This window comes from Anas acuta, chromosome 17 (genome assembly GCF_963932015.1).
Source record: "Anas acuta chromosome 17, bAnaAcu1.1, whole genome shotgun sequence".
NCBI lineage: Eukaryota > Metazoa > Chordata > Aves > Anseriformes > Anatidae > Anas > Anas acuta.
In genome coordinates this window covers 2,249,113-2,276,757 of record NC_088995.1, presented here as the reverse complement: position 1 = coordinate 2,276,757, position 27,645 = coordinate 2,249,113, and the positions used below count along the sequence as shown (strand labels likewise).

Here is a 27,645-nt window from a genome sequence, read left to right as displayed (position 1 = left end):
GCTGTTTTTATTCCGTGTTTGCCCACCTGCGGCAGCAGCCCCTGCGCAGCAATTTGGCTCGGCAGCCCCTGCAGCCGGAGCCATCTGTGATTCAGCACGGCCGCCGAAAGCAAATCCCTGCTGTTAGGCTTCGTGGAGGGGCTGAGCCTGCAGGGGGGAGAGCGCTTTGCTTTCCCAAAGTCAAGTTGTGGGGAAATCGCTCCTAAAACCACCCTATAAGAGCACGGAGGGATGTCACGAGGGAGTCGGCTCGCTGCTGGGAGCCGCGTTTCGCCTGGTGTCAGCACTTCGGAAGAAGCCCATCTGCAGGAAATGCTAGTGACCGTTTCCTCCGAGCAGAGAGGGATGCCAGCTGTGCAGCCTCCTCTCCCCTCGCTTCACACCAATTCCTCTCCAAACCTGGGGCCGTGTGCCCGCGCAGGGACCTCTCCCTCCCGTCCCGCTACCTACGTGACATTTGGGCAGGAACGGACTTTGTGTGAATGAATTTGGGACTTGTTCAGCCTGGTTTTGTCATGGGGCTTCAGGCCGAGATCCTGCGCTGCCTTAGCAATGCCAGCATCCTCCTGGTCCTCCCTGGGAGTTTATGATTTAATACAGGCTTTTTTTTTTTTTTTTTGGGGGGGGGGGTAAGAAAGTTTTGACAGTTCCATATATAACCCTCTGACTCACAGATCTCATGTGTCAAACACCGAAGATGGGTTAAGTGGAATTAAGTTCGGGATTTGTTATAAATAGGGATTAAGTAACACGAATATATTACATTTGCATGAAAATACGGGCCTGATTCTGCAGCTCACCCCACAGATTTTCCCTGGCCTTGTAGGGCCGCCCGCAGGCAGGTGGGCTCAGACCAGAACCAGCCCGGCCCGGCAGCCCCCACAGCCCCCATTTCCCTGGACCATGTGAAATGGGGAAATCTGTGTAAATATCACCGAAATCAGGAAAAGGATTCACGCTGGCTGCACAGGTGAGAATACGGCCCCAGAAACAGCTCCAGCAGGCTTAATGAGACACCAAATCTGCAGCTGAAGGAATAATTTCTCCACGTCAGTTAATGCTAAATGCAACGATTAAGTCAGGGAAGGTGGGTTAAAAGGAAAATTGCTCCAAAAGTTACTTTTCTTTGGCTTCTTCCAGAAGACAGAGGTTCGTTGAATTCAGAAGCTATGGATGATCTCGTCCTGCTCTAATTATCATTCCTCTCAGCCACAGCCTGGAGGTCCGGCCAGACACCAAAGTCACGCTCCTACAGAGGAGTCTGACAGCGAGCATTGTTTGGGTGAAAACAGTTCCCTTTAGGAAAATGAACACTTCTGCAAGCAGTGTGACAGATACAGACTCTACCAGATCAGATTCCTCCTCAGTAGTTTAATTTACTGACTCGCTCGTGGCTAAACAATTGAGAATTGGTCCATCGAGAAGGACCACGAGGATGGATGATGTTTTGGGGCCGTGTTTTGAGGCTGGAGAAGGCCACGCCAAGGGAAACCAGGCTCTCTAGGACAGCTTTTGAGGCACTCGGAGGTGTTGTTTCTGGGAAAATAATGCCTACCCCTGCAGCTCTGCCTTTGTGCTGAACCAGAGGTTTGGCTCTGCTGAGGGTGAAGGGAAGCCAGCTGGAGAGAAGGGAGCTGCAGGACTGCGTGGTCCATTTTCTTACATTTTGCTCTCTTCTGTAAAAATAACGTCCAGTTAACACATCCTCAGAGCCTACCTGTCTGTGAATTAGCCCAGAACTTGGTGGCTGGCTCATTAGCTTATCAAATTTTTCGGGATGAAGGGCAGAAATGCCTGGCTGCATCCTCCGGTGCCATCTCATGCTGCTGCCCGGGGACCTGAGCCTCCCCAAGCAACCCAACCGCCCTGGGAAGGAGCTGACCACGCTCTCCAGCTTATAGGGAAGGGATTTTTATGGCTCTTGTGAGTCAGGCTGTGTGCTTCCCTGCACGGAAGGGAGAGGAGCAGGCATGAAATCTGAATTTGTCCCCTGCATGGGTTGTCCCCAAGGCTGTGTCCCCGGGGTCCTTCCCCAGGTGTGTTGGCAGTGGGATTTGTTGGGGTCTTTTGGCAGGGGGTACCTCTGCCTTGGTGAGATGGTGGCTGCTGCCTCTCCAAGCAAAACTGGAAAACAAAATCAGGAGGAAAGCCCAGGGAACGGCTGGGGATGGCCAGGCTCCAGGTGCTGCCCTCTGGTCCGAGCGAAAGGCTTTGAAGTCCCAGGTTATGGGATAAAATCAAATGCTGCAGAGGGAAACAGAACAGGTAAAGGAAGGTTTCTACCTGCTGTGGTCATATAATCAGGAAGACAGCAGAGCACATGCCTCAGGGCTGCTTTCAGGGATGGTTTCCAAACCATCCACCTTGCTGGGGTCCCCATGCGATCCCCATCCACACTCCGGTACGGCGATGCCGCCACGGCAACCAGGCCAACACCGGTTCCAGGAGGCCCAGGACCTGCTGCTGGCCCTCCCCGCTCCGTGCTGGGTCTCATCCTTCCCACTGGGAGTGAGGGATTTTCCCCAGGAAAACCCCAAATGTTGTCTTAGCCCCGGAGAGGAACCGCAGAGCCCTGTGGCACGGTGAGCAGCAACCGCTCCGGGTGGAGCATCGGGGGGGACAGGGGAGCACCCATGGGTGTCTGGCACAGCTGGGGGTGAGGGATGCAGGATCAGCCCTTGTGCCCTCTTTTACTGCAGCCCTAACCCTAACCCTAACCCTAACCCTAACCCTAACCCCAACCCTAACCGTCCCTGTCCCCAGATTTCATTTCCCCCCTTTGAAACCAGGCTGGTCCCCAGGAAGGCTCCCTCGTCCCGTGCCGAGGAATCTGCAGGGTGAACGGTGGAGTTAGACGGGAAAAATGAAGAGCTCAAAGGTAAAAACCGAAGCACAGTGGACTTAGCCCTGAAGACGATCAGAAATAATCACACAGCCCGCCTGGCTCAGGGCTCTGGGTGGCAACGAATACATTAGGGAGGAAACAGCAGGGGTGTGCCACACCGCTGGAGGTGTGGTGGCATTAATCTGTGTCCAGACAAGCTGCAGTGGCCAAGATTTATTTATTTTATTTTATTTTATTTTTATTTTTTCTTTTTCCGTAACAGCTGAGGGGGTCCGGGTTGAGGCGCACGCTCTCGGACTTCACCGTGAAGGAGAGGGAATGTCGCGTCGAGGCAGAGTTTGGCAGACTGCAGAAGCAGTTTCGGATCTCAGCGGAGAAGAGGAAATGTTTCGGTGCCAACATGAGGCAGCAAATACACGCCCAGGAGTGAGCACAACCCCACCGGGCTCCGTGGGGTTCATTCTGGGATCTCCGGGAGGCCCCGGTGCTGGGCTGAGAGGGGTGAGGACCTGCCCCAGCACTGCAGGAGGGACGTGCTTCATGCCTTTTGTCGCCCTTTTTCTGCAGGAAAGAAATAGAGTCCCTGAAGGAAGAACACAGGGGGATGTCGCTAATACTGAGCCAGATCAACTCCCTGAGAAACGTGATGCAGGATAACAGAAATCGGACGGAGCTCAAGTGCCTCTTGCAGACCAAGGAGCAGTACGACTGCCTGATCAGAGACAGAAAAGCCCTGCTAGCTGAGCAGGACAGCCAGGTAAGAGCGTCTGGATGGCTCCCTGGCTGAGCACGATACAGCAGAGCAGAGCCCTGGAATGAATTTACTCCAGTCTGTACAAAGTATTTAATTCAGGCCCTGGAATATAAAGCTGCCCCTGCACAAAGGAGACGAGTGGATACAGCCAGGCTCCCGTTCGAGTCAGCAGCACTGGTGGGAGGCTGAGGTCCAGCTCCAGTCCTTGTTGTCCCTCCGGTGTCTGCAGCTCCCCTCCGATGGTCACACAACACCCCCATGCTTTCCCCTTGACTTCTTCTGACCCTGAAAAAGAGGCAAAAAAAAAAAAAAAAATGGGTTGGTTGAGCAAAATCTGGGAAGCCCTACAGCTTCTCCAAAGCACAGCCTGCTTTGGTTTGGTCAACACTGGGTGGGGGACAAGGGAAAATGCAGTGCTGCAGAAGTGACAGGTTGCTGCAGCCCCCTGCCCTGAGGATGTTCCCCATGGCAGAAGCCAGGGAAGCAGATTTAGAGCTGCTGGAGATGCTGCAGAGCTTTCCACAACGGGGTTAGCTTTCAGTTCGGGACTTCAGGATTTTGTGGCTGAGTCACAGCTCTCCCACCTGCCCCCAGCTTCATTGTTCTCCAGCTCCTTCGTTCGCCCTGGGGATTTATTTCTGCTGGCAGCCCTCCAGTTCTGGCAAACATTTTCCTCCGCTCCTTCCCAGGGAGGACTGCACAGATCGCTGTGTGGCCAGCCAGGGAACCACTACCAAAAATCTCTCCTCGTTGCCTCTTCCACCCTGCAAGGGGTGTTGCTGTGCCTTGTTCAGCACCCGCTGAATTTCCCTCCGGAGGCAGCTTCATTTCCTTGGTGACATGAGAATAAAGTGGTTCCTCGTCACAGTCTGTGTTTCTGCATGTGCAGAGTGGGATCCTTTGGGACTGGAGATGCTTCCATAACTGTGAGCTCATTAATGACATGGTTGCTGTAGCTCAGGTCAGCAGAGGGTATTTTCTTTGGCTGAGCGTCCTGACAAGAATCCAGAATGCAGGGGTGGAGATTATGGATTTATTTTCTCTGTGTGTGTGCAGATCCTGGAGCTGCAAAAAAAGATTGTGAGGCAAAACGTGATAGCAACGAAGGTGAAGCAAGCAAACAGTAGCAAGTGGCTGCAAAACCAGATCCAGACCCTGGAGATGCGTCTGAACAACGTAAGCAAACATTTTGCAAAGCTTTGGACGCGACGTGTGGGGCTGTGCTGGGGCCTGCGTGCAAAAAGCTTCTTGATCAGGACGAAGGGTAATGGTACAGATGCATTTGGTTCACGCAAAAATGTACGAAGGACTCGGCTCCTTCCCCTGGCCTGAATAATCCCAGAATATCTCAAAGGCTCCTTCAAGCTCAGTGACCCAAATGTAGCACGTGTTCCCAGCCAAGAAGCCCAAAGGTCTGCACCTGTTTAGTGATAAAACCGAGCTGCCCGGAGCCACTTTGCCCTGGACAATGCCAGCTCCAGCTCTCTGCTGAGATCATCCTTGGGAGGAGAACAATGCAGGGCCTGCTTCAGATCTCTTGTGCCCTGTCTGTCCTAGCCCTGGTCAAGGTCTTTCAGCACAGACCCAGCCCTGCGCCAGCCGCAAACCTTTTTCTTCCCTCTCCCCAGGTCACCGTCCGTTTTGACACCATCCTGACCGTCAATAACAGGCTCCGAGAAGAGATCGAAAACCTTCGGATCCAGAAAGCCATCCTGGACAACTTCTACGCCAAGCTCCGTAAGCATCTGGACCAGCAGAAGAACAGGATGGACGCCGCCGTGGAGCAGTCCACGCAGGCATACGAGCAGCGGTGCGCGGCCAGGGCAATTTCTGTGACTGGTGTCAGGGGGAAGGGAGATGGGTTACAGCTGCTCTTCTCTAGGATTTGGAGCTGTCTAAGGGCTAGGGGTCTCTGTGAAGGGAGATTGTTACTGGCAGGGTGTTGTTTATTCCATCTACCCCAGAAATTTTTTGGGATGGGGGCACTGCCCCTGCTTGGGAACCAGAGGTCGATCGGCTGCGGTCTGAGTGACCCGGCTGCAATAAATTGGGTCAGGAATGCAAATCCTTGTACCCCTGCTTTTACAGGTGATTTCCACCTGTTGACGGTGTAACTTGCTGCTCTCCACGTGCAGGGTGGAGGCTCTGGCGAGGATTTCAGCCATGAACGAAAGGCACAGCAAAGACACCGTCCAGTACAACATCGAGATGCAGGAGCGGGAGCGCATCCGCGACCAGGAGAACAAGCTGAAGACCTTCGTGCTTGCCAAGTTCACGGATCGCTCTGAACTGGAGGAAGAGGCCAAAAAGAAAGAAGGTAGCACAGGAGAGAAGCCACCTGTGACTGAAACCACAGACCAGGGGTCTGCAGGGTGGAAGGGGGCTGCTTGCAGCAGCTCGTAGCGCTGCAGCCCAAAGGCATCTCCCCTCCTTCTTCACCATCCTCAGGGCAGGGAAGCTCTGGGGAATGCTCCCAGCCCCAAACGAGGTAAAAATGATGAAGAGTGATATATGAGCACTGTTTGTCTTGTTTTCCCCAGCTTTAGGTCTTTTTTTTTTTTTCTTCCTAGGGAGTGTTCGTGCTGTGTTTGCCCCATTCCTTTGCAGACTATGAGCTCCCTGCTTAATTTCCTGGGGAAATTAGAAATTAGAAGAGCTCGTTGCCCCTCCAGCACTGCTCCCCTTTGTCCCAAGCTCCTTGCCAAACCACTCCAGACTCCTAGGCAAAAACCCTGCCGGTGGGGTCATGCATGGCTCAGCTTCTCTGTCTCCTCCTCAGCCTTGAAGGCAGCCCAGAAGGCAAAGAAGAGGCAAGGAGAGAGCTTCGAGAGCCGGGAGGTGGCTTACAAGCGGCTGCTGGAGCTGGCAGAGAACGGGGACATCGACCAGCTGGTGAACGGGTTCACTGAAAAGGAAGGAAAGAACTTTGCCTACTTCAGCTACGCCACCGAGCTGAACAACGAGATGGAGAAGCTGCAGCAGAGGATCAAGGACCTGCAGGTCTGTTCCAGTCCTGCTCCGAGGCCCTTCATGCCTGCTTAGGAAAACACTTGGGGCTGGGGTTGGTTTTGTCATCCTCTACTTGTCCAGCATCACACCAGGGCCTGGCTCACACGGGTGTGCTCAGGAGAAAGCAAAGGGTAGCCAAAAATACAACTCCAGCAGGCAGAAAGCTGCCTGCTCGGAGCTAAAACTGTCTCAATGCTGCCACCGTGCACCCAGCAAAAATATTGCAAAAGGAAAGAGCTCCAGGAGAGCCAAGAGCCACCTTGGCTGTGTGCAGGGCTGGCTGGAACAAGAAATTCTGCTTGTTGTGGGATGTCCCTGCTCCCAGGGCTCAGGATGGTCTCCAGTCCCTGTTGTGCACCTCTGTTGGGCAGTCGGCCACTAGCCCTACCCTCTCCGTGTGCTTGTGTTTCTACAGGACGAAATCACGCTCTTCACAACCGACCAGGACACTGCAGAGAGCAGCAGCCTTCATGTCCTGAAGGAGCTGGAGGTAGGACAGTTGGGTTTTGCCCCTGTGAGGACAGCAGGATGTCCTGGCATATGGCCTAGGGGGACTGGTCCTGTCAATGCTGCTCTGGGAAACAGCTGGAGAGGCATGGGGAGAAAAGGGCTCCTGTCAGACCTGGTCTTCCAAAGCTTGGGGACTCATTTGTGTTGCATAGGGAGCTTGGGATCCCCTTCATGGGGCCTTTCCCCTACAGCAATGGAGCATCCCACAGCCCCTCCAGTGTCTGGGGTGGTGGGAGAGAGGAGGGGGCTCTCGTGACACCTAGCAGAGCCTTTGCTGGTAGGACAAGCTAAGCCAAACGACTGAGAAAGCCAACGAGTACGAAGAGAGATGCAAGGAGAGCAGCAAGGTCCTGGGCCAGCTCAAATCTGCCATGGAGGTCCTGTTCAAAGAAATCGATTGCGATGACACGAAGATCAAGGAGCAGCTCGGCGATAACGGGCAGATCACGGACCTGAACCTGATGCAGTTTTTTGGTGGGTTGGGGCTGCCCCGCCGTGCAGTGTGCGCCTTGTATGTCCACTTTTCCTTGAATTTTTTCAATTTTCAGCTGTTTCCCCCCCCCCCCCCCCCCCGACCTATCACGTGTGCGTGTCCCCTGCTGAGAGTGAATTTGGGATGTCAAATTCCCTGCCAATTCAGGAGCCAGCCTGGCTGTATAACCATCCCCAAGCCCTTGTCTTGGCTCTGGGGATGGGATCCAGCCTTGGGATCTGGTGACACCACCTGAGGGAACCCCATTTCTTGGTGCTCTCCTTCATCTCCCTATACACCCTCCCAGCTCTTGTGGAGAAGAAGACCAACGAGCTCCTGCTGAAGGAGTCCATCCTGCTCTATCTGGAGGCTGACGGCTCGCTGACGTCCCAGACCTTCAACAACCCGCTGCTGGGCGGCACCGAGCTGCTGCAGGGCATGGACCCAGCCCGCATCTGCCCGCAGCCCCCCACCATGGAGGGCGCCGCCGACGCCACTGACGCCTGTGAGTGTGAGGGGCGGGGGAGGAGGGACTACGGCCGTGCCGTCAGCCAATCCGTGACATCCTCCTGGCGGCCCAGCCAATCCCAGCTGGCGCCTGTGCCGCCCGACCAATCGCGGCCGGCCTGCCCCGCCCCGGCAGGTATATAAGCGCCGCAGGGCGGTGCGTGAGGAGGGCGGCCATTTTCTCGAGCAGTTGAGGCGCCGCTGGACCACGCGCAGCTGCGTGAGCTGGTTCTCCAGAGCTGCGAGAGGGAGCGGGGCAGTGCCAGCAGCACGGGCAAGAGGGCGAGAAACGACCTCCAGGCGTGAGAGCCCGGTGGTGCTGGAGTAAATAAAGAGTCTTGTCCCCAAACTCTGTGCCTGTGCAGTGTCTGTCCTGTCCCAGCAATGGCTGCCGTCCCCTCTGGAAGGAACCCAACGCCTCCCGCGGGCTCCCAAAGCTCTGCGGGTGATATTTCAGCACGGTTTCACCCGCGGCTGGGGGTGGGAGCAGCTGCTGTCCTGCAGCCCACAGCTCTGGCAGCATCGGGGCAGGGCGGGCAGCGTGTGCTGAGGGGGAGCAGAGGCTGGGTCTGGTTCTCCTCACTGCAAAACCCAACGTGGTTTGGTCATGGGGGGGTTCTGGGTCACCCTGTGGCTCCTAGGAAGGAGGTGAGGGACATCTCTGGTGACCAGCGATGGGACCTAAGGGAATGGCGTGAAGCTGTGAGGGGCAGGGGCAGGGTGGGTCTTAGGAGAAGGTTCTTCAGCAAGAGGGTGGTCGGGTGCGGGACAGGCTCCCCGGGTTCAAGAAGCATTTGGACAACACTCTCAGACACATGGGCTGATTTTTGGGTGGTCCCGTGTGGAGCCAGGAGTTGGATTCAATGACAGACACACCGTACATCCAGGCAAACCCCAAAACGCACTTTATTGTGGGTGCTGTTCAGAGCTCTTTTCCCCACGATGAGCAAATCTCCGTCATGGAGAGGACCAGGGAGAGGGGCGAAGGGACCCCCGGTGTGACCAGGAGAGAGGTGACCCCACAGAGCTGACCCCAGCACTGGGCACAAGCATGGCTTAGTCCTTCTCCTCCCCATGTGTAATGACATGGACGAGGTTTTTGTAATCGAGGTTGCCAGAGACGTCTGGAGGGAAGGCAGCGAACATTTGGTCAACCTGCCAAGAAAAAGGGTGAAGAGGCGACATGGGAGGGGTTTGTGGCTGGGGCTGATGGCTTGCACAAGCTGTGGTGTGGCTTCAGGGCCGGTCCCATCCCACAGCTGTGCTGGCCAAGGGGATGAGAGGGGCAAAGAAGCCCCAGCTCTCTCGTGCCCTGCTGTGGGGTGAGAGGTGGCTTCTGGCAGGACGTTATTGCTTGCTTTAATGGGATTTCGTGGAAATTTGACTTTGCCTGCCCTGCCCTTCAGCCATGTACCTCTCACACAGGAAACTGAGGTGTGAGCAGATCCCGAATTGGGCAGGGGGACCCAGCAGGGAAAGGGAAGAGGACCCAGCACCAAAGCAGCTCAATTCAACCCCCTGGGCACAGGCAGGGATTTTTTGGTGTGTGGGGCTGGTGGAGGGGTGGCAGGGACACGTACCTCTTCCTGGGAAAACCTCTCGCCCTGCGTCATCAGCATTTCTTTGATGCTGCAAACAAGAGGTTGAGGTGAGCACCGGGCAGGTTTCGGGGTGAGCCCTCCATCCCCTCCCCGAGCACCCCTGCACTCACTAGGCGGATTTCAGCCCTTTGCCCTCCGGATCAAACACCTTGAATGCGTTCAGGATCGTCTCCTCCGGGTCGGCACCTGAGGGTGACACGGCCGTGACCATTGGAAGCAGTGGAAGAAGCAGCCAAGTGCAGCCTCCTGCTTCCCAAATCCCTGCTTTCCCCTGGAAAACGCTGTGGGATTTGGGAACCGGGGGGGCTCTGCTGGAAAGCTGACATCCTGCCCCCCTAAATCCCTCCAGCCCTCTTGTGTTGGCCAGGATCCCCTGACACGGGGAGGAGCAGACAGACGCGTGGTCACGGTGTGCCCACCAAGCAGGCTGCGTCGCCTCCGCCCCGGCATCCGGCGCTTATCTAATCTTTTGGGTGTATTTATAGAGCTCCAGGAGGAGGTCTTTGGGGCCGCAGAGCCTCCAGGAGATCTGGGGGAAGGCTGCATGCCTCAGCTGGTGTAAATGATAGGGGCTGCAGCCGGGCAGGGGCCGTTGGTGCCACTCTTGGTGCTGCAGGCACTGCAGGACCTGTCCCCTCTTTCTGTGGGGACAAGGACATCGCAGCTGCATGCTCGTTGTAAATGGACGGGGAAACTGAGGCACGGAGAGTGCCAGGTGGGACAGGACATTGAGTGTGAGCCCACCCCTGGCTCCTTGGGCACCCTCTCACCCTTGAGTTTCTCCCCGAACATGGTGAGGAACACGGTGAAGTTGATGGGGCCGGGCGCCTCCTTTATCATCTCGTCGATCTCCTCGTTTTTCACATTCAGGCGCCCTAGGGGAGAGCGGTGCTGGTGAAGGACACCCACGGGAGACTTTTTCTGGGGGAAAAAGCGGGGCATTCCCCTGCCCCACTGCCCCACGGATCAGTCTGGGTCCTCATCAGAGGTTTTCGGCCAAAGCCACCGGTGCTATGGGTCCTCCTGGCCCTGGTGACCCTGTCACTGGTGTCATGATCAGGCCAGAGGGAGCTGTACCCAGACAGCTCTGATTGTCGGGAATGAAGGGGACTGAAAGCCCACATCCCTTTACCTGAGTCGGGTGATCTTTGGGATTCCCCACAGGTCCTGCAAATCCCCCTCACACCCAAAAACCCAGGGGTGCTGCCGGCTGGCAACACCCAGGTGCTGCTTGGCAGTGGGGAACAAATGGAAAAATTGGTTGGGGATCATCCAGGGCCAGGTTCTCGCAGTTAATGGGGGCTGAATGGGGGCTCCTGGCTGGTTTCTCACTTTTCAGGTCTCCCGTCGGAGCTGCTGGGGTGGGGATGTTCCTAAAGGGGGCTCACCGAGCGCAGCAAACGTGTCTCTCAGATCCGCCTTGTCGATGAAGCCGTCCCGGTTCTGGTCCATGATGGTGAAGGCCTGGGAGCAGAGGAGGAGGGCTGGGGGTCATCACCCAGCCAAGGAACAACCCTGTCCCCTGCCCCCTGGGGTGATGGCTCCCCACAGCAGCCCTGGTGCCACGCACACCCTACACCTTGGCCAAAACCCTCTCGGTCACTTCCACCAAATCCACCTACCTCTTTGAATTCCTGGATCTGGGCCTGCTCGAACATGGAGAAGACGTTGGAATTAGCACCCTCGATCCTCTTCTTGGCTTTCTTGGGTGCCTGCGGGGTTCAAGCACGTCTCAGGAACTCGCTGCCTTTTTATGGTGTGGAATAAAAGCCTGAAACTACCCGGTGCTTAGCCACAAATCCTTCACGGTAGCTCCGGGCTTTAATCCCTGGGTGCTCGGTGGTTTTCCCCCTGCATTGCTCAGGAGCTGGGGAGCCCTGAGATGCTGCAGAGCTGTAAGAGTCCTGCCCCAAGTACAACTCCTTCTTTGCTTTCCTGATGAGTTTTGCCAAATAGGTCAGAGCAAAGAGGAGCTGGGAAATCGCTTTCCCAGGAAAGGCAGCGGTGGGTGAACTGGCCGGGATCTGCCCAGGTGTGGGGTCAGGAGCATGCGTCAATTTTTAGGTGTCTCCTGACTGCTCTGGGCCTCTCATTAAGAACAAAGCACTCATTAACACGTTTGCTTATTAAAAAATCGACCTCCTCCTTTGCAGGGGTTTGAGACAACCAGAAATACCTTGGCTGGTCTTTTAGGGAGATGAGGACAGAGTTGCTCCCTGCACGACCCTGCTGGCCTGCCGAGCATCCCCTCCCTGCAGCTTTCCCCCTCCCCAAATGAGATTTTGCCAAAAGGGAACAGAGCGGGAGGGATTCAGGGGGCAGAGCTGCCCTTCCCCTCGCTGCCTAGAGGAAGGGAAGGAGAAAAGCTGCCGGCTGCACCCCGAAGGAGCCCGCCCCAGTAAGAAAACTCTGCTGGCTGCAGCTGATGTGGGAAGCACCCCTCTGCCCTCTCCTCTCCCTGCTGATCCCCGCAGGATGCTGCCGATGCTCATCCCCTCCATGGGGCAGAAAGGATCCTCGGATCCCCACCACCTCCACCTCTCACTGCCCTTTGGGGCCATCCCGGTGCTGAGCCAACACCGCGGTTTCTGCCCCTGCCCGCCGCAGCTCGGAGCTCACCATGGCTTCGCTTCGGGCGCTGGCGGTGCCGCAGGAGGAACCTCAGAGGCAGTCCCTCCTCTCCCCCCAGGGCCGAAACAATAAATACGGCTCGCTCCGGGCTAAAAATAACCCCCTGCCCACTTTTGGCTGTAATAGGTAAACCAGCCGCCCCCAACCCTCTTGTCGCTGACTTTTTCTCTCTGCCTCCTTCTCTAATCTGGAATAGCAGCTTGTTGTTGTCACTGCCTGGCGTGACATGCGAGGCACGGAGGCTCTCAAGGTTAGCGGGGTGCCGGGAGGCCCCAGCAGCTCCCACCCTGGGATGCTGACCTGCTGGAGCTCACACGGGGACCGGTCCCACTTGTGTTTGTCACTCGGGGAGGGCAGGGGCTCTGCTTTTCCCCTCTGCTGGGCTCTTTGGGGGGGGATTTGGCATGGGGAACGAGGCTCAGCGCTGTGCTCCCGTGCCCTGTTGGTGTGTCTTCCCTCTGAGGGACATTTGTTTTGGGGTGGAAAGCTGCTGAGGTCCCCTTGCTGCTCACAATGGCAGGACCACCCTGGCTACAGCCCCCCCATGCTTATGGGATGGGGATATTTCTGCCAGAATTGGAGGTTTCGTGCCTCATTAATGCATCTGCATGGCAAAACCCGACCCTGCTTGGCAGCTAAAGACGGAACAGTGGGGCCCGATCATTTGTGATGCCCAAAAGCAGCAAGAACAGCTGCCTGGCCACCCGATGTCTCCAGCTGGAGGGGACCATCCCTGCCACCCTGCCACCTTGTCACCCTGCCACCCTGTCACCCTGTGACCCTATCACCCTGCCAGTCGAGACGCAGTGCCCATCCCAAAAGGGTCAGGATGAGGCCGGTGGAGGATGCTGAGCTCCCACAGAGCCAGGCAGGAGGAGTGCAGGGCTCCTGGCTGTGTCCCCCCCCCCAGGGCACCTGTCCCTTGCTGAAGCCAAACACTTGCTCAGCCCCGATCCCAAAACCCATTAACTTTCCCCGTCCCAGCCGCTGGCGGCTCGGGGCCTTGCCGGGTGGCAGGGATGTTTTGCCTTCGGTATTTTTAGGCATGCTGAGGCTCGTGGGAGGGCTGGGACACGGCTGGGAACAAAAGGGACTGTGAAAGAGGATCCCAGAGCTGCGGGCTGTGCCCAGACGCTGCCCTTGTTCCCCAGAGGGTGTGAGTGCCGCCGCTGATCCCTGGCACTCACCCCTCCGATCCGCTCCAGCAGCAATCATCTGGGCTGGATGAGGCTTCAGCTGAGGCTGAAATGGATTTCAGGGCGGGTTTTTGGGGTCTGTCTGAACCAAAAGGCAGAGGAGAGAGCGGAGAGGGGCAGAGCTGGGTGAGGAGCAGCCCAGGGCATGCAGGCACAGCTGGGATGAGCGGGATCAATCCCAGCACGGGCGCTCCCTCCCCTGCCAACTTGAGCTGAATCCATCGGCCAGCCGAGCCCAATTACCTTAATTTGTGGCATTAAGGAAAAATCCATAAGCATCAGGGAAGTGATGCGCAGTGGTGTAACGGGACCGCTCGCCTGCGGAGCCCCCAGCACCGCTTGGGTGCTGCCTGTCCCCTGCTCCGCATCCCTGCTGGGGCATCCCCATCCAGCCCCAGAGCTGTGGAGACATCCCAAAATATATTTGGGGTGTGTGTGGGAAGCATCTTTTGTGTCTGCCCAGCCTGGAAGAGGCCAGACCTGATCGGGACGGATAGGGGACACGCTAGGGGGGGTTACCAAAGGGTGGCTTTGAAGGGATGCTGCAGGCACAGGGGCTGAGCACAGCACAAAAACCCTGGCTGGGGACGGGGTGCAGATGGCTGGGCACGCTTCTGCCGTGATTTGTAAGACGGTGCATCTGCTCCGCTGCTCACTTCTCGCTGCCAGGCGTCCTCCTCTGCGCTGCACGGGCCGCATCCTGCCCCTCCAGCAGGGAGCAGGGTCCTGCCTGGGGATGGAGCCGGCTCCGGGCACCTCTGTTCCTTCCCCTGCTGTGGATATTGGGGGATTTACCAGGAAAAAACCGAGTCTTTTAAATATATATGTACACGCATTTATACATACGGAGCTGTGCAGTGAACAAAAGAGCTACGGGAAAGTGGTTGCAGCCCGCGAATGGGTGTCGGGGAATAATGCACCTATCTGTGCCACGGCAAAATCAAGCATCGTCCCTGCTTATCTGCAAAGGAGCCTGTGTTTTACATGAAAAAGCCTTGCTAATTAATAGGACGGCCCCTCTTGAGCTCGATAAAAAATGGAGTCAAAAGGATTTGATTAACCCCCGCTCCTCGCATGGTGCGAGCTCCTCCTGAGCCAGACGGGTGCCTGCGCCCCGGCCAAGTCCTGCCCGCGGCCGATAACGGGGAGCCCCCGGCACCGGGGGAGCCAATTTGGGGGTGCCTAAAGGGTGAGGGCACCCCAGAGCCAGCCCAAGCCCTGCCATCTCGCTTCCCTTGTGGCTATCTTTTGCTCCAAGCGCTGTTTTGTTCCTGCCACCGGATAGATTTGACTAACCTAATACATATGTATACACACCGGTACGTTCCCATTCAAACCAATGTAAATTACCTCTGACCAATACGTTTTCCTGGGAAATCAATGCATTTTAACACTGGATAATATTTATGAAATTGAATTTTTCATTGAAGCTAATGCAATTCTCTTCTATTTTATGCATTTTTATTAAACTAATGCATTTTAAATTAAACTGTTGTATATTAACTACAATGGCTGTTGGTACTTACAGTAAAATAATATATGCTCGCCGAAATCAATACATATTCCAAACCCAGGATTTTCCAGTTAACAAGGCTATATCAAATATAACGAATGCTTGTAGCTACTTAATTTGATGCTTATATACACCGCCCGGCATATTTGTTTATTGGTAATGATTGTTTTTAAAGGCGGAGAGCTTATTAAAGGTAGAAAGATGGGGTTTTGTGCAGCCCAGTGCTGCAGCATGGTGGTGGCCACCAAAGGGGACAGGGAAAATGGGCTGTGTGTCCTGATTCTGGCTGGTGACAGAGCCAAGCTGGTGTGCCCCAAATTGTCCCCATGCCCTTGGCCACCTCCCTGCGTCCTTTGGAGCAGGGCCAAGCAGCCAAAGGTGAGGGGGCCAAGGGCGGACGCCGCTGCTGGCCCTCTTTGGGGATGTGCCCCGCTCCGAGAGCAGGATGCGGCCCCAAGAGGAGGCAGCAGCCCCGGCCCCAAGAGCCGTGGCACGGGCAGGGGAAAGCCATAAATAGCAGCACCACACGCCGCGCACACGCCGAACGGCGCCACGGTCGAGATAATTTCGGGCGAAGCAATAAAAGAGGGAAATTAATTAAAGAGCATGTGCTAATTGTAGCGGGAACGCGCCTGGAAATAAGGAGACTTGGCTGAAAGGCGGCCGGCCCCGCTGCGGCGGAGGGGTCAGGGCATGGGGGCTTCGGTGACACCGAGGGCTGAGGCCGGGCACAGCTTGGTGCATGCCACACGGTGCCCCCCCCGTGTCCCTGGTGTCCCCCCCATGTCCCCATCCCCGTGCCCCCCGTGTCCCCAGCGGTGTCACAGCCTCACCCTTTACCTGTGTCGCTTCTCACTCCCAATCTGTGCAGCCGTGTCCCCCTCGCTGTCCCCTGTGTGTCCCCCTCCCCGTGTGTCCCCCCCCTTGTCCCCCTCCCCGTGTCCCGGTCCCTGCCCGCGCTGCGGGGCGCGGTGGCCGCCAGGTGTCGCCGGTGTAACGGGAGCGGGGAGGGGGCTGCGGGGAGAGGGAGGGGAGGGGACGGGGAGAGGGCAGGGACGGGGGAGGGAGGGAGGGAGAGGGACGGGGAGAGGAGAGGGGCAGGGAGAGGGGGGAGGAGGAAGGGATAGGGATGGGGATGGGGGGAGGAAGGGAGAAGGACAGGGAAAGGAGGAGGAGAGGGGGGAGGAAGGGAGAGGGGCAAGGAGAGGATGAGGAGGAGAGGGACAGGGAGAGGGGAAGGGACAAGGGTAGGAAGAGAGAGGGTAGGGAGAGGGTGAGAAGAAGGGCAGGGAGAGGGGCTGGGAGACGATGAGGAGGAGAGGGGTAAGGAGAAGGGCAGGGAGGGGAGTAAGGAGGGAGGTAGGGAAGAAAGGGGGTGGGAAGGAGAGGGGCAGGCTGCGGGGAGAGGGCAACTGGCCACGAAGCAGGGGGAATCACCTCCAGCAGCGGGCCGCCACGCTGTCAAGCAACAGCTTAAATCATTTGACGGGCACTGGGGGCACTGGGGGCACTGGGAGCACTGGTTTGGCTCGGTGCGGGTCCCCGCGTCCCCCTGCCCACCCTGGGGATGAAGCACCCGCTGCCCCTGTCACCCAATGGGGCCGGATCGCGGCACAAAGGACTTATCGGGGGGATCACAAACGACAGGAAGGCGAGAATAAATTAACGCCTGAAATGGGAGCGTGCTGAAACCCAACATTTTTTTTTATTTTTTTATTTTATTATTTTTAAGTACGCAGAAAATCTCCTGCCATATTTTAATTAAAAGCCTTTCAGAAGAGGAGGCGAGGGGCTGCCATTTACAACGGGCTATTGTCAGGCGCACAAAGCGAGCCGTTCTGGAGACAAACTGATTTATTAACCTGCGCCCCGCGGCGCTGCCCGGGCTGGGGGGCGGCCAGGAGAGGCAGGGGGGCTGCAGGGCCGGGTCCCCTCGCTGTCCCCGGGGTGCCCGAGGTGGCTGGGGACACGCTGCCGGCCTCGGGGCGCAGCCCCTCTCCTCTTTGAGGAGTGAGTTATGAATGATTTGGCCGAACAGAAACATTCCTTTGAAGCCCACAATTGAGTTTGCTCGCCGAAGACGCCGCGCTGGTTTTTACTCCTGATGGATGAGCGGGCTCCTCCGTGCCCTCAGAGGGAGAGCGGTGGGCACAGATCAGCTCTGTGGGCACAGGGGAGGGTCCCCTCGCCCAGCACCCGTCTCTGCCGGTGTCCTGCAGCGGGTAACCAAAACCTGTGAGAGGCCCTGGGTGCCTCTGTTGTGGTGTTGGTGCCATCGGGGTCGTGGGTTCAGCGTGGAGTTTGCCCTCGTGGCCCAGCACCGGGGGCTGGTGGCAGCCCTGGTGAGGGGCCAGCGGTGCAGCCAGGCTCTCCTTAACACCAACTGTCTCGGCTCCTGCAAATCGTTTTTATTTTTATTTTTTGCACTTTGATTTTCTCCTCACTCGCTCCTCTGCCCCGGGGCGTTTTGCGATCGTGGGATTGCAGGCGGCTCCGAGCTTCTCCGAGCACGAGAGAGGAGAAGGACCAGATCCTTTCCTCACTGCTTTTTACGCTGCAGGACGGTGCCAAGGTCACGTTGGGCGCCTCTCTTCTCCTCCCGGACCCCACTCCTGGCTCAGGGGGGCAAAAAAGGAGCGAGAAAAGAGGGACTGGACCTGAGCCATGCCTGTGGGGTGAGCCTGTGGGGCACAGCTTGGGATGTGGTCTAGCCCTACAGCATCTCCTGAGCTCTTGTAGGTGTTCAGGCTCTCGCTGCCAGCTCCTCAGCAGGAATTTATTGCGTGCAGAGCATCCCCTCCGTTCCCCAAATCTCAGCCAGCAGCGCCGTGACCCCCATTACCCCCCAGCCCCATTTCACCCCATGGTGTGAGGAAAACAAAACGTGAAACCCAGTGTGATCCACATGAAGCTCCTGCTGGGCTCGGTGTGCCCACAGCGGGATTTACACCCAAATTCCCCCCCTTTCCAGCACCAAACCCTCACGACCCCTTGAGGGCGAGTAAAGATCCCCCCCCCCCCCCCCCCGGGGGGCCAGCTCGGGACCGCCACCTCCCAACTTTCCTCAGGGGGCCCTGCAGCTCCCCCCCCCCCACCCCCTGTGAGGAACGGAGCCGTGTGGAGGCGATGCCGGCGGGCGGGCGGGCTCGGGGCCGGGCCGGGCTCGGCGTCTCCCCGGCTCCGTGCCCCAAGATGGCCGCCGAGGTGGGAGCCGGGTGCCGGGGCCGCTTCGCTGTCCGCCGGCTGCAGGTTGGTGGCGGCGGCGGCGGCGGCGGCCCCCGAGCGCCTCAGCCTCGGCGTGCGGCGGGGAGAAGGGGCGGGCGGCCTCCCCCAGCCCTCCCCCCGCTGCTCCGCCGTCCCCTCCCTCCGCCCGCCCTTCCCCATCGATAGGTATCAGGAATTGATCCCCCGCCGCCGCCACCGCCTCCTCCTCCTCCTCCTCCTCCTCCACCGGCTCCGGCTCCTTCTCCGCCGGCTCCTCCGCTTCTTTGTTTCGGTGCCGCCGGGAGCACGGAGGAGCAGCAGCAGCAGCAGCGGGGGGCATGGAGCCACCCGGCCCCCGCCCCAAGGTGACAGAGCCGGCAGCGGGTCGGGAATGGAGATAAATATGGGGGGTGGGTAAAGGGGGGGGGGGGGGCGGCTCCGTGCCCCGCCCCGGCGGGCGGCAAGTTGGGAGGGCGGCGGCTGAACTTCAGGGACAGACGGACAGACAGACAGACGGACACCCCCCAAAAAAAAAAAACCCTCCAGGCAGCCCCGCTGCCAAGTTTTCACCCCCCCCCCCCCCACACCTCGATCCCGCAGGTGCCCGGTGGAAGCGAAGCGGCCGGGCAGGGAACGAGGGGGGGGGGCTCGGAGGTTTTTTTTTTGGGGGGGGGGCTCGGTTCGCGATCGTAGCACAGGGGAAAGAGGAGGAGGAGGAGGAGGAGGAGGAGGAAGAAGAGAGGAGGTGGAGACGTGCCCGGGGCCGGCCGGAGCCCCCCCCCCACTGCTCTCCTATTGTTATTGGGGGCTGGAGGAGGCAGCGTGAGGAATCGGGGGCTGCTCCCGGGGGCTTTTTTTACCCCCCCCCCCCTCCCCCGTGTCCCGGTTTCTCTCGGGAGCGGTGTCAGGCTCCGAGGTCCGGGGCTGGGGGGGGGGCGATGTGATCGGCCCCGGGATGGATCCGGTTATCTCGGAGAGCTCCTTTGTGGTTCCGTGCAGGTCACGGTTGCTGCTATCCAGCTGTAGGCTGCCAGAGGGGCCGGGAAATTCACGGTAAGTCCCTTTGTTAAACGGGAGGGAGGGGAAGGGAAAGCGGGGAGGGGGACGCGGGGGGTGCTCCCAACCGGCCCCCCCCCCCTGCCATGGGTACCTGGGTGTTGGGGAGCCCGGCAATTAAGGGAGCCCGGTAATTAACACAATAGAGGTGCCGCCGAAAAAGGGGGACGAAAGCCGACCCCAAAGGTTTACAAGGGTGTTCAAAGGGGTTTTGGCCCCCACAGGGTGGCCCGGAGTTTAAAAACGCGGGGGGGGGGGGTAAACAAACCTCAAGGCGATGTAAAGGCTCCGGTGCCGTATCGGCAGTTTGGGCATTTTAATGCGTTTTGGGTTTTAAGCGGCTTTAGGGTCTGCGATATAACCGACCCTAAAAGTCATGCAGGTAGCACGGAGAGCCGGCTCGCCACCGCTGCTGGCTTATGGCATTGTGGTGGGAAAGGGATTAGGGCTGCGAGCGCCCCGGCTGCAAAAGCATCCCTGGGTACATCACGCCGCTGAGTTTTTGGGTGCAGAACCTGGAATTCAAGGCAAATCTTGGCAGGCACTTTGCCACGGGGTCGGTGGAGCGGGGCGGGTGATGAGGGGCAACTTTGCGTGGCGGGGAGCTGGGGAGGTGGGCGCTGAGCGGGGACGGCAGCGGTGCTGGTGGGGGACCCGTGTCCAGGCAGCGGTGCTGCCGCCTCCCCGGGCTCCCGGTGGGAAAGGTGACCTTGTGCCAGCTTGGCCTGATGCCCTCTATTTAAAAAGAGAAAAAAAAAAAAGAAGGGAAACAATCCATTTATTCTTCTTCTGAGAGCTTTTCTTTTTTTTTTTCCTCCTTTCTCCTTTTTTCTTTCTCTTTAATGCATGTGTCTAAGCGGCTCTGCTGGCCTAGGGCTTGCTGGGAATGGCAGAGTTTGAGCAGCCCTGATGAATGGTGGGCATATGTAAAACATGTAGATAATGTGCTCCTCGGCAGCACTTTGATCGAAACGGCATCGAGCCTTTTTACAGCAAATAGTCTCGGAAATGAGAAGAGATAAAATTCTATCAAAGATAATACCAGACATATTTCACTGGGTTATGAGATTGTTTTATTGTGTACATTACTAATGCAGTATTTTTTTACAGCTTTCTTGTGTGTAATAGTCATAACGGGCTCCATACCTTGATTTTTTTTTCCCCGTGCTTTAATTTGCTCTTGTTTTATTATGTTCGGTTTAGCGCCGTACGGATTACGCACGCCGCATTCCGGATGCTAATCTAACCCACTCCGTGTTAAAACGGCAAAAAAAAAAAAAAAAAAGGGAAGAGTTGAGAGCTGCTGATTTGGGATAATAAATACAACGGCAAGTGAGGGGAGAGAGACCTATTATAGCCATCTTTTATAAATGTCTCCACATCTCATTATGCAGATTAGCTCTGGCTACATGGCTCCGGCGTTGGCTTCGTCAAAGGAAACGCTGCTCGCTTTATTCCCTGCAATGCACCCGCTCGCTGCGTGCCCGCGTGGAGGAGCAGACTTGGCGGGGACTTGGGCAGAAACTTCGGCGCTGCCCCTGCCGGATCGCGGCGCGCCGGCAGCCTCGCGCGCCCGCTGCGGTGGCTGGCGTCTTCTCCAAGTTTAGGGGGAGGAAAGGGAAAGAAAAAAAAAAAAAAAAAGATGTGGATGTGATTAAAATATTATAACCTTATGATATTCTGAAGTGCATAAATTTTACATATCAGCTACAGAGGGAGTTTAGACATCCATTAAATGATATGACAGCTTGACTTATCTAAATGTGCTATCATTTAACAATGTGTCAAAATTCTTCTTTATATAGATGACAGCAGTAAATAAGCTATCAGTCCTCTTGGCTGAAGCTTAATTCCTGAAGCTTGGACTGATAAACTTGGCGGTGCTGCTTTGGGCTCCGAGCAGGGGAGCTTCACTTCCTCGCCCCCCCCCCAGTCCTGCGTGGTTTTGGGGCTATAAAGGAGGGAGCTGTGGGATCTCCAGGGTTCCTCCAGCCTCTCCAGAGCCCTGCCAGCAGCCCCAGGCTCTCTGTGCTGCCAAAATGGTTTCTATTTGTGCTCGTAGCCCGTCGGAGGCCCAAGTCAAAATTCACCTGGGGTATGGCACGTGGGTGCTGGTGGATCTGACCCAGCAATGGGCACCAGTTCCTTGTGGCATGGAGGCAAATCCGTGCTCACCCCGCTTGGCAGAGGTGTCCTCTGCAGCAAGGAGAGCAAGGAGTGGGTGTTGAAGGGTGGGCAGGTGCCAGGGGTCACCGTGCCCAAAGGGCAAAGAGGGAGCTAGGGCATGGAGAGCCCAAAGGAGCTCGGGGATGGTGCTGGGGGCTGGGGAAGCCCCCGTTGTGTCTCTTCCCCACCACGCTGTGGTTGTGGTGGGTCTGTAGGGTGCTCAGCTGTGTTGTCAAGGGATGGGAAGCTCCTCGGTGGGAAAGGGGATGATGCTTCCCATCCCTCGTAAGCGTCGGTGTTCCTTCCCACGCGGAGATCTCAGGGTGGGTGAGCAAATCCTGTGCCCGTGCGGGGCTGGCTCAGGGCGCTGCTGGGTGGTTGAGATGTTTGGGGCTTCCCGGTGGCTCCAGCTTCTCCCCGTGCACCAGGCAGGTGGGACGTGGGCTGGAGAATGACGGTGTTTGGAAAATTAATGCAAATTTAGCAGCAGTGGAAATAACGAAGCCTGGTTCTCTGCAGGCGGCCGTCTTGTGCCTGGGTTCCCTGGTGCCCGATAGCCGTGCGCTCCCCTGGAAGCCCTCCTGGTGCTTTCCCATGGGGTTTCTCTGCTGGCTGCTGTCACTGCTGCACCCTACAGCCTGTCTTTTGGCAGGGGCATTTCTTTCCTTCGCCCAGAAGCCCTGTTTCCTTGTAGCTCAAGGTGTGCAGTAACCAGCAGTGCCTGTCCCTATGGTGTGGCACCGCGCAGGGACATCGCAGCCACCCTTGGGCAGCTGATGCTCCTGCCCGTTCCTCTGAAACCTTGGTGGCCTCACACTGCTCCCACCTGCTGCTGGCCCTCGGCCTCACCACGGGCAGAAAGTTCAAGTTCCTGAGGTGTAACGTGTTGTGTTTTTTTTCATTTTTTTTTTCTTTTTTTACCTTGTGGCTGAATAATTGAGACGCTGCCAGACGAGCAGAGAACTGCAGAAAATGAGAGTTTATCTTTAGCTCTGCGGCTCTCGCTTTAGAAACCGGTGACCCCAATTCCAGCCCGAAGAGTGACTTCTTCCCTAATTAATAAATCCATTAATTAATTGTGTGCGTGCCGCAGCCCATTAGAGATATGTGCGCTGGCCTCCTGATCCAGTTTAGTGGATTGTCTCTGTGGCCTTGGGGGGGGGGGGGGAGAGATTGTGACCACGAGGCGGATGGGGGACAGGGATGAAAATATCATTTGTTCCCGTGGGATTGCAGAGAAGGGTCACAGCCTTACTGGTCACCTGGACTGGTGGCTGTGGGGCTGGACTGGGAGCACTGGGCACCGACTGGGGCGAGCGGCGCGGGGTGGCAGGGCTCTCTGAGCCTGGCGCGGCACAGCAGGGCGGTTGCGTGCAGGTGGAGCTGAATGCTAAAACGTTTGGCGATCCGAATTATTATTTATGACCAGATTAAGCAAACAGCACACTCCCAGCCTGCGAGTCCTTTAGGAGGTACTTGCTTAACTAGATAACCTCAGCGGAGCATGGAGAACCAGCGATTCATCTCCCTCCATATGTTGGCACAGTAGCGGCTCCCTCCAGTTAATTTTTCTTGCTGTCTGCAGAGACTCCACATAAAAATGCAGGCATAATTGTGTGCTCCGGTCCCAGAGCTGCTGTTTTCTCCGCTGAACGTCAGGTTACCGCTTGGCAAACGAAAACGCCATCTCTGAATGCACAAGTCCTGGCTTGGCTCGGCGGTGGGATTGTGGCTCTGGGGCTGGCGGCGCCCCTCAGTTTTCCCCTCCTGTTGGTTTTGCCACCTCGGGGGGAAAGCAGCGGTTGTGGGATCCTGGGGGCAGCCCCATGCCCCTTGGGCATTGTGCAGTTACCTTGCTGTAGGGCCAAGTCCCTGGTCCTGAATTTCAGGGAATTTCCCTGGGAATTGCAGCTCCAACCCGACAAAGGGGAACTGCAGGGCTGTTATCCACAATGGGGACCTGAAGCACCCTGGGGCCGAGCCTTACTCTTATTTAAATTAATTTAGGGTTCAAACACGGCTTTCCTCAAGGTGCAGAGCAATCAGTGGTGCTGCACCCACCCGGGAAGGCTCCCTCCAGGATGGTAACAGGCACGTCGAGGGCATCCATTTCCCCAGAAAGGCTCCGGGAAGTTTCTCAGAACATTTTGTACCCTCCTGCTCCTATTATAGAAAGATGTAATTCCCCAACTTGGGAGATAATAAGCAGGTATTGACTTCTGCTGGGGTCATTATCAAGATTTATTCAGTCAATATGGCCTCTCCGGTCAATAAATCTTGAGGTTGATAAAGGAGGAATATATACTTGCAGACTTTATTAAAAAGTTTTCCCCTTCCGTAACACTTTCTGGTGCGTGGCGCGTTAGCATCCATGATGGAGAGTTCTCCAATTCCCTGCTTTTGTGGCTCCTGCTTTCCTGCAGTTTTCGGCACGCCTTGCAGCGGCAGCAAAACCTGGGTGGGAGGAACAAACCCTGCCAGCATCAGCACCACGCTCCCTGGCTGCCTCGCGCCTCCGTGCCTCAGTTTCCCCACTTATGGGCATGGAGGATTCCTGCAAACCACGGTTTTGGGGTGAGAAGCCCCAAAGGGGTGTAGGCAGCCAGGCTGTGCAGGCGCGGTGGAAATGGGGAATTTCTCCTCAGCCGAGCTTCCCGGTCCCACGCACGCAGGCGCTGGCACGGATGCACGTACCGAGGCCTCGTTCCAGAGCGGTTTCAGTGCTTTTTAATATGGCCTTGCTGTGTAATTATTTTTTTGACTAGTTTGGTGTAACATTTAATGATTTCCCCAAAGCTGCAACAGGACCCCGGAGCATTGATTTCGCTGCAGTTGAAGCGACTCGCTGCTAATGCGCGGCTGTTTTAATATTAATTGCTCGGTGCGTGCGTGCTAGCGAGTTCTTCTGCAACACGGATTTCTAAAAAAGTAAATAACCAATTTGAACCCCGTGTAAATATTACTCTAGTGGGAACTGCGCCGTGCGTCAGCCGCTCCGAGCATGCTGCGGTTGCCTTTGGTAACGCTCCTGCAGTTTTACACTGAAGTCAGGACCTCGGGCTCCCTTTGTTTTCCTCCGTCAGGATAACATCGTAAAGTATTACCTGGTGCTGGCAGCGGGGCTCGTAATGTGCAGCGTAAGCACGGCCGCTCGTCTCCGCGGGATCTGGGGAGCGACCCGGCTGCTGCGTTATTGCTGAGGGCCTTCGGTCTTTATTCATCGCCATGCTCTTTATTAATGGTCTTGATTAATAATCGTGCCCCTCTGGTCTGGGGTAGATGGTGTTCGGCCGCGGCTCCCGGAGCATTTTGCAAATATTGCTTCATCGCTGGAGCTGGGTAATGATTACCCTGCTCTGCCCCCATCTTCTTGGCGAGGGTTGGAGGAGCAGCGTTGCCAAAATCCCCCTGTTGGGCACGTTGGCTTCCCCCTGCATGCCTTTGGTGCCAGGGCTGGGAGGGATGCTCATGGGGACCACCTGCCCTGCACCCCTGTGAGCCTCCTGCCTCGTTGTCCCCAACACCTTGGGTTTGCCAAAACACCACTTTTTGGCCCCAAAAGCCAATTGGTGTGGCTGTCCGGGGACGTGGTTTTGCCCGTGCACTTCCCCACCGCGTGAGCACGGCGCGCGCCGTGGAGGCAGCGGAGCCGGGGCCGCCGCGCCGCTCCTTCAAATAAAAGCAGCTAATTAACATTATTCTTTAATTATTGCCTTTATCAACAAGGGGTCTGGTTTATACCAGCAGGGTAGTCGCTTTGCCTTCCACTACCCAAGTGAATGCTTCAGTTCCTGTTGCTTTTGAAATGAATTTGATGTCATCTGCCCATTGTCACTTAATGGGGACACTTGGGTAATGATTGCGCGCTCCAGCCCTGTTAGCAGCACTGCGAGCGTGTAATTTAGCCCCTTAGGCAGCAGTACTTTTGAAATCTCTGGATAGTTTTGAACTCTCTGTTCTTAATTAAATATGCAATTTTTCACGGTAACCAGGTTAATTCTTTTGTGTTGTGTTGTAATACTGTTAGGAATTTTTCATAGTTCTTATTAAACATTATTCAGGCATTGTGAATTCCATAATTAAAAAAAATGAAAAGAACAAAGCTTGATTCACTTCTTTCTTTTCCCTGGTTAATTTATCAAATGAATTTTGCAAATTTTTCTTTTCGTCCCCAGACAGTGTGCCAAGTGTTTTAAAGGGGAAGGATTTAATTGCTCTGTAGGGATTGGTTGGTTATGAAGGATTTGGCTGTTTGATTAGTAAACCCTACTGGGAATGGTTTAATGCTCCATGATCTTAAAAATTGTCTGATTGTTAGGCTCTCCAAGGATGTTTTCTCTTTTCGTTATGTACGGCAACAGCTTCGCACAAGTGTGATTATTAGGTAGCGAGGAGGGAGCCCGGGGGCCGATCCCGCCTGCCCTTCCAGCAGCGATCGCGGGCGAGCCTTCCTCCCCGGCGGTGATGATGATGGAGAGGAGGACCCGTGGTGGTTCACACGTTGCTGCAGTGCCCGTGCTGGAGGCCCTTGGCCGCATCCTGCCCTGGGCTTTTCCCCCTGGCCCTGTTTCTTGATGCTGTGTGGAATATCGGGGGTCTCATCGGGGACCCCCCAGCCACCTTTCAGTGGATGTATCCCACAGCCGGGGGCTGCAGAGCTGCAGAATCACATCCGGAGCATCCCTCGGAGAGATGCAAAGCTTGGTGATGTCAAGCCAGAAGGCTTTAACCAGGGAAGCTTTAAAAAAAAAAAAACACACAGAAACCAAACAAAACAGCATGAAAATGCTTGTGTTTTTGCTGGCAGCGCTGGTAGCCACTTGCTGCTGCTGCTGCTCCCTGGGTTGGTTTTAGAGCGCTGCTGGACTTGTATGGGAAAAAAAAAAAAGTCAATAGCTGGTGTTTCTCCTGCCTTGTTGAGAGCCGTGGTGCACTTCTTCCGTGCGTCTGAGCTTCTGGATGGAGCTGGTCCTGAAATACCCACATCCAGCAGGTCTCAGGAGAAAGCCCTACGGTTGCGGCTCTGGTGCTGCAGGCAGAATTGCATCCCCCAGGTTTTAGGTGGGGAAAGAGGGGCTCATCAGGCACTGTTGGAGCCCAGATCGGGGAAACACGGGACCAGGTTGCCCCTCGTTTACCCAGGGGGCTGCCGAGGGCTTTTCCGTGGGGCAGGAGGGGCTTTTCCCCGGGGGGCGATGCTCGCCGCGAGCTGGCAGCCAGACGGGATCGATAGCGGCAGCTCTGAGGGGGCTCCCCGGGGGTTGTTTTGGCTTTAAGGGGAGGTCAGAGAGTCGTTGAACTTATAAATATGTTAGTATTTAAGGGAAGAGTCGCCGGCTTCCAGCTCGGTTTATGCGGCGCCGACTTCTTCCCATTCTGGTCGAAGCCTCCTAGGCGGGGTGAATGACGCAGCCGCCTGGCACCGGGGTTGGGACCTCGGCGGGCTGGAGATGGAAAATAAAAAACAAAAACGTGCCGCGGTGCCGAGGGCAGGGGCTTTGCCCTGGAAAGCATCCCGAGCTGGAGGCAGGCAGGCGGCGGTGCCCGGGGCAAGGCATGGCAGTGGAGAAGCATCACTGCCCCGGAGAGCAACATCCCTGAGCAGGGCTGGGAAGCATTTGCTCTTCGTTTCTTCAGATTTTGCTCCAAAGCAAAGACTCGTGCCAAGATCTGGCCTCGTGGCACGTCCATGGGACTTTTGGGCTCCCAGCCCTGCAGCACCGCTGCACGGGACCCTTCCAGTGCCGCGGCCGCTCCCTCCGGTGCCGTGCCGACCCCGAAAGTCGTTTTATATGGGAAAAAAAAAAGGAAAAGAGAAAAAAAAAAAAAAGAAAAGAAGTAGACATTTGAAAGGCGAAGCCGAGCAGACGCCAGTAATGTATTCACAGGCATGACACAGAATGGCAGCGTGTCATGAACCGCGTCCCCGGGGACCCGTGGGGCTGTGATATTGGCTTTAACCCACAAAGGCTCCAGTCGGTGCGTAAATTCATCAGGCTTACGGGATTGCTCTTGGACTACTGAATAATTTACGGTTCCAGAGCCCAGCCAGGTTCAGGTCATTGGGGTTCATGGGTTAATAACAGGTTTGGTTTTTGTTGTCAGCAGCTGCCTTGATAACATATGAAAGAATCCTATTCTGTTGATTAGATTTTGAAATGGATCAATTTTTAATCAGCAG

General features: G+C 56.4%; 3 protein-coding genes across 8 annotated transcripts in view; 2 read left to right on the top strand and 1 right to left on the bottom strand.

Annotated features, from left to right (window-relative positions):
• Window positions 1–3,293: 3,293 nt before the first annotated feature.
• Window positions 3,294–8,435, top strand: CCDC63 (coiled-coil domain containing 63). Its single transcript, XM_068654052.1, has 9 exons — window positions 3,294–3,602; window positions 4,656–4,775; window positions 5,228–5,409; window positions 5,735–5,916; window positions 6,379–6,599; window positions 7,024–7,098; window positions 7,400–7,592; window positions 7,898–8,095; window positions 8,288–8,435. The coding sequence occupies exons 1-9, from the start codon at window positions 3,450–3,452 to the stop codon at window positions 8,401–8,403; spliced, it is 1,440 nt and encodes a 479-aa protein (XP_068510153.1). The 5' UTR covers window positions 3,294–3,449; the 3' UTR covers window positions 8,404–8,435.
• A 544-nt stretch (window positions 8,436–8,979) lies between these two features.
• On the bottom strand, window positions 8,980–12,392 carry MYL2 (myosin light chain 2). Of its 2 annotated transcripts, none has more exons than XM_068654091.1 (7): window positions 12,318–12,392; window positions 11,321–11,410; window positions 11,087–11,162; window positions 10,469–10,573; window positions 9,809–9,884; window positions 9,678–9,726; window positions 8,980–9,252 (listed from the first exon to the last, which is right to left on the bottom strand). In XM_068654091.1, the coding sequence occupies exons 1-7, from the start codon at window positions 12,318–12,320 to the stop codon at window positions 9,154–9,156; spliced, it is 498 nt and encodes a 165-aa protein (XP_068510192.1). In that variant the 5' UTR covers window positions 12,321–12,392; the 3' UTR covers window positions 8,980–9,153. The 2 variants fall into 2 exon arrangements, with proteins under 2 accessions (XP_068510192.1, XP_068510193.1); XM_068654092.1 differs by having other exon boundaries at window positions 11,321–11,445; window positions 12,318–12,341.
• Window positions 12,393–18,308: 5,916 nt separating this feature from the next.
• The window catches only part of CUX2 (cut like homeobox 2), a 56,406-nt gene continuing 47,069 nt past the window's right edge, over window positions 18,309–27,645 (top strand). For 2 of the 5 annotated variants that reach the window (XM_068653748.1, XM_068653744.1), the window contains exons 1-2: window positions 18,309–18,607; window positions 19,242–19,295. Coding sequence is in view for 1 of the 5 variants with exons in the window: in XM_068653747.1 (XP_068509848.1) it covers window positions 18,581–18,607 (27 nt within the window). In the remaining 4 variants the exon portion in view is untranslated. Of the gene's footprint in view, window positions 18,608–18,934; window positions 19,296–27,645 lie in introns of those variants that run through there. The other 3 variants (XM_068653747.1, XM_068653746.1, XM_068653745.1) reach the window with 2 other exon arrangements.